We start from the raw sequence: 5,227 nt of genomic DNA, 5'->3' as shown, positions 1-5,227 counted from the left end.
TCACTTCTTACTATTTCTCTTGTTGTTGTTTTTTGGTTCTTTGATATATTTTTTTCCTAACCTCACACATTAGACATCGTCATTGTTTTTTACCACCAAAGCTTATTTAATTTACCTTCCTGTTCACATGTTTCTTTGCTCACCATTCCAGCTCGAATCTTATGCTTTCCTTCTGGGATGATTTTCTTTGTTCCTGAAGAACATACTTAGAATGTCCTTAGGAGAGGATCTGTTAGTTGTACATACTCTCAGTTTCTATCTAAAAATGCGTCTGTTCAACCTCATTCTTGAAACATCTTCCAGGGTGACAATTATTTTCTTCTAGCTCTTCGAGATGTCATTCCACTGTCTTCCGGCTTCAGTTGTTGATGTTAAGAAGTTAGCTGCGACTACTTTGTTCGTCCATTTTCTCTCTAGTGATTAACGTTTTTGCTACCGTAAGGTTTTGGTGCAGGTTTCTTTTTATTTATCTTGCTATGCGTGGTTTTGGGGGCGGGGGAGGGGCTGGCAAGCTCTGAGGATTGTGTCTTTTATCACTTCTGGAGAATTTCCATTCCGTCTGTACTTCTAATTAGACCAACCCATTCAAACCCTTTTTCCCTCCTCTGTGTCTGTCTCTTAACTTCTGTTTTGTAGTTTCCATCTCTTTGTCTCCATGTTGCATTCTGGGTAAGTTCTTCAGATCTGTTGTCCAGCTCACTAGCTCCCTCTTCAGCTACATTAATCTACTGTTTAATCTATCCATTAGATTGCTAATTTTGAAGGGTATATTTTTCACCGATCAAAGTACTACCTTTTTTTTTTTTTCAAATCTTTCCGGTCATTTAAAATAGTCTCATTCCTTATCTATACCTTTGATTACTAACTTTTATTTCTTTAAGCCTCTGAAACATCCTTATCTTATACGACATATACCATAGTTCCATGTAAAGTTTTGAAGGTCTGAGTCTATCGTTTACAGCTTTGTACAATTCTTGCTTAAAATGACTTGTCGTGAGGTAATTTTATGTGTCTACTTGACTGAGCCTTAGGGTGCCAAGATATTTGGTCCACATTATTCAAGGTGTGTCTGTGAAGGTATTGCTGGATGAGATCAACATTTGATCAGTAGGCTGAGTAAAGCAGATTTACCCTCCTCAGTGTGGGTGGGCCTCATTCAGTCTCTTCAAGGTCTGGATTTTATTTTATTTTTCACTTTGCTCAGGCTCTAGATTTTGTCCCATTTAACTGAAGTTCTTGGCCACCTGGGATCAGCAACCTCTGCTTCTGCTCTCAATTATCTCTTTGGAAAACTATCTCTTATTATTTTTGACCTCTGATAATTATCCTTAATTTCTTGCCATCTCAGCAATGCATTTCTAAATACGTTTTTAAATATTTTTATCCAGCTTTTTGTGTGCATGCGTGTGTTTTGTTTCAGGAAAACTTTTCAACATTTGCTGTCTACCACATTTCCAGAAACGGAACGAAGTCTAGCCATCTTTCCTGGCCCATTCAAACCTATGTCTCTTAGGACTTGGCTCACCAGACTCCCCATTGTGTTCCTCTTACCCAGGCCTGAGGTTCGGTCACCTGCGTTTGTGACCTATATGCTCCTCGAGGACAGGGATGTGGTTCCCTCTCTTCGCCTTCCACAGAGCCCATTCCAGAGTTCCCCACACTCAAGTCTAAGTGTCAGTTGAATGAAATTGCATCTGGAGGCTGAAGGCACCCATCCACCACTTGTGCTACCAGAGACCTTCCACTAGAGGGCAGCCTCAGCTGGTGCCAGAGCTGGGTCCACCCTGCAGGGAAGGGCAGGATTTGCGGTGGGAGGGGCCTGGCTCCCTGTGGCTCCAAAACCTGGACATCCAAAGCCCCTCCAGAAGGGACCCAGAGGAGGAATCTTCTTCATTCCACAGGTGAGTCTGAGATGGGGTCATACAGGAAAGGGCCAGGATGGAACCTTGTTGAGTCTCCTCTGCACTCAACTTCTTCAAGAGTTTCTGCTTGGACAACCAAATTAAGTTATCTGTCCCTTTGTTCATGCAAAAACGTTTATTCAGCATCTACTGTTGGCCCCACAGAGAGTGCAGTGGTGAATTAAACACGCTTGGTCTTTGCCTCATTCCCCGTGTCAAGTGCAGCCCAACTGGACAACCGAGTGTTTCCACACAAGCCCTGGGCTTCCCGCTTCCCCTTTTTGCTCCCGCTGCTCCTTCTGGCCCAGAGGCCGCCCGCCATTGCTGCCTGTTGAAATCCTGCTCATCCTTCGGGACCTAGCTCCCGTCCCTGACTCCCATGCTCAGCCCGGGACCCATTGGTGGTGGGCACTGGGCTCTCCTGGGCCATCTTAGGAGACAGCTCCAGCCTGCAGAATAGATGGGGACAAAGCATCTCTCAGGCCCTTCCCAATTTACGATTCCCCAAGGGACAATGGAGGCTCTCCCTCTCACAAGTGCAAGACCACGCCCTCCTTCTTCCCAGCCGTCATTGCACCCAAGGACAAGGTCACCCTTCAGATTTAATCCCAGATTTAAGCGCCAGATTCCACGGAATGGAACAGACAGGTCTCTTGTTCACTCTCTCAGCTGGTATTGATTGAGCATCTACTATGTATCGGGTCTCCAGGAATGAGGCAGGACCCCTCGACTTCCTTTTTCCTTAGGGCGTGTGTGTGTGTGTGTGTGTGTGTGTGTGTGTGTGTGTGTCTCACTGTGACTCTTGGGGTTCAGCCAGACTTGGTGGGCTCACAGCAGAGGCACCTGGGTTCTCCCTACCAACCTCTACGATACCAGCCTGGCTTCCTGGAGACCAAAACCACAAGTAGAGTACAGAGGCGTGAGAGACGTTCACAGGCTGAGTTTGGCCGCATGCGTGCAAGAGCGCTTTCTCTTGCAGAGAGGAAGGTACAAACAGGAGCGGCAAAGGACAGAGTAGGTGTGAGGGACACTCAGTGGCCATGTCCACTTCTTGGCCCTAGGATGGCGCTTCCCGCCGGTGGACACGCACAGCAGTCGGCGATGACTCCAGACATGTGGTTCTTCTTCGTAACCGCTGGACTGCTGACGGTGGCCCTCTCAGGTAGCCCCCCTTCCCCACCTCCTGTCACTCCTGCGGGGCGATCTGGGTCCTGGCCTCTGGGCCCCGTTGTTCTGGTTGTTTTCTCACACTCGCCTTTCTGAAGCCTGTTAGTGGAGACTGTGCTCTGGCGCCAGGGAGGCCCCAGCTGTGCCAGCAGCAGTTGGGGCCCAGAGGGGGTTCAGGAATCCCCTGGAGGGGCTGGCGCTATGCCTGGGCAGTGCCGAGAGGGTGAGGTCATGTGCGCTGTCCTCCCGATGAGCTCCAAGGGTCTGAGGAGGGAGGCGCCTCCCGCCCATAGGCTCGGGAACTCCCCCAGCCCTCCGTTTCTTGCCAGCTCTCAGGAAGGAACCATCTGCCTTCCAGAGAGATGGGGGCCACTGGTGATTGTATTTTCAATCCCAAAGCCAGGCTCTGGGCTCACCAGGCTGGTACCACTCACAGAAGAGCCGTCCTGAGAAAAAGTTCTAGAAGCCAAGGGGAGCTGAGGACAACTGGTCGCCGGTGGCTCTGGCACAACCATTTGGGGATAGTTTAAGACACAAATGAACAGGAAGGTTCTTGAGGGCCATCTCCCCCGTTCGTGAGTTCTCCCTGGGTGCCAAGGCACCCTCATGACCCGGGCCAGGGCGACAGGTGGCCAGAAGGTTCAAGCCCTGGGCTATGCTCATCGGATGCTGTCGGCCCCGGCCGAGTGCGGGGCCCAAGCTGACACAAGCTGGGCAGGGCCCGGAGATGCGAGAGATCTTGTCACAGTTGGACCCTTACATTTGGGGGTTGGTATGGAAACAGAATTCTGGGCCGATTGCTTTTGGTCTGGTGTGAGGGAGACAGAGGAAGACCATATCGGGAGGGACATCGGGCCCGGGAGGACGGAGAGATTGGGGAGCTAAGGGGTGCCTGTTCTCTCTGACTCTGCAATGTGCTCCAAGCCTCCCGACCTCGCACTGGTTCAGGAAAAGCTGTTTAGCTCTGGGAGTGGGGATGTGCGCGCCCTTCGGCCCATGCGGGGCAGCCTGGCCTGTCATGCTTTTCCACGAGCACCTGGAGCTCAGCCACCTTGGGCTGGGAGCTGAGACAGACAGACAGCCAGAGAGCGAGTCCCTCCCTTCCCATCACCATGGTCCTCGGTGTGTTCTCCATGAGGCCCAGCCACCAGCCTTGGCTCAGAATTAAGTCTGAGTCTGAAAGTTCTGCCGGCCCGCCCTGGGCCTGGGGAACTGACCTTGAACAGTGCCCGAAGGGAAGCGGGAACCCAGGGCCTGGGCAGGGCTCAGCACTGTGAAGCGAAGGGGCCCCCGGAGCCCGGTCCGCTACCCTTCTGTCCTGTGTCATCCTGACACTCCCGCCTGACCCGCGTCCACTCCCAGTACAGCGGCTTACTCGCCTTCGTATCCAATTGACTCACTTGTTACTAATACAAGCTTAGTTTTGAAAGGAAACTTTATGTCACTGTTACAAATGGAAAATTGACATCATGTGCCATAAATAAAAGGTAAAAGTAAGCCCCAAAATAAACAGTAGTGAAAACCAATTTCTGTTACGTGCTAGCGAAAGAGTTAGAGGAACGTAAAAGCCCTTGAACCTGAAGCCAGAGTCTCTGTGAAAGGGGAGCCGAGGCGGGTGACAAGGACATCTGGCTCCGAAGTGTCATTTTTTCCCTTGACTTTTCAGGGGGACTGAAAGCACTCTGAGCAAGAAACGGTTTCCTTGATTTCGATTTAATGGCATTGAACGTCGCTTCCTTAAGCTCTCATAAGGGTCCCCGGTGGTATACTTCGTACCGCTGAGAACTATGGCCTGGCGGGCAGGGCATTGCGGGCAGAAGGAAACTGAGCCGAAGCCCCCCACGGGAGTGGAGGGGACGGAGGGTGGGAGCGTCTGGTGTGGCCAGAGACAGCCGACGTGGGAGGCCTGCTGAGTGGTTCTCCCCTTCGGCCCTAGTTTGGCAGGACCCAGCAAGATAGACCCAGATCGGCTTGCGGAGGTCTCCCTGGCCAGAGAGTGTGTTGGGCAGACCAGGTCGGGGAGAGGAGATGAGGATCCGCAAGGAGAAAAAAGAAAGATAGAAAGCAAATCGGCGGAGGAGAGGGAGGAAGGGGAGCCGGGAGAATGAGGCTCATGACAAAGTTCCAGGGCCTTTAGCCCGAGAGTGGCGTGTGGAGTC

General features: G+C 51.3%; 1 protein-coding gene across 1 annotated transcript in view; it reads left to right on the top strand.

Moving 5' to 3' along the window:
* Nucleotides 1-2,740: 2,740 nt before the first annotated feature.
* LOC105305021 (T-cell differentiation antigen CD6-like) overlaps nucleotides 2,741-5,227 on the top strand; it is a gene marked incomplete at its 3' end in the record, with an annotated part of 30,160 nt that continues 27,673 nt past the window's right edge. The window contains exon 1 of the mRNA XM_011379447.2: nucleotides 2,741-3,063. Within this exon, the coding sequence (XP_011377749.1) occupies nucleotides 2,853-3,063 (211 nt within the window). The remainder of the gene's footprint in view (nucleotides 3,064-5,227) is intronic.

This window comes from Pteropus vampyrus, unplaced genomic scaffold (genome assembly GCF_000151845.1).
Source record: "Pteropus vampyrus isolate Shadow unplaced genomic scaffold, Pvam_2.0 Scaffold360, whole genome shotgun sequence".
Lineage (NCBI taxonomy): Eukaryota > Metazoa > Chordata > Mammalia > Chiroptera > Pteropodidae > Pteropus > Pteropus vampyrus.
The sequence above is the reverse complement of the archived record's forward strand: the minus strand, read 5'-3'. Positions and strand labels throughout refer to the sequence as shown.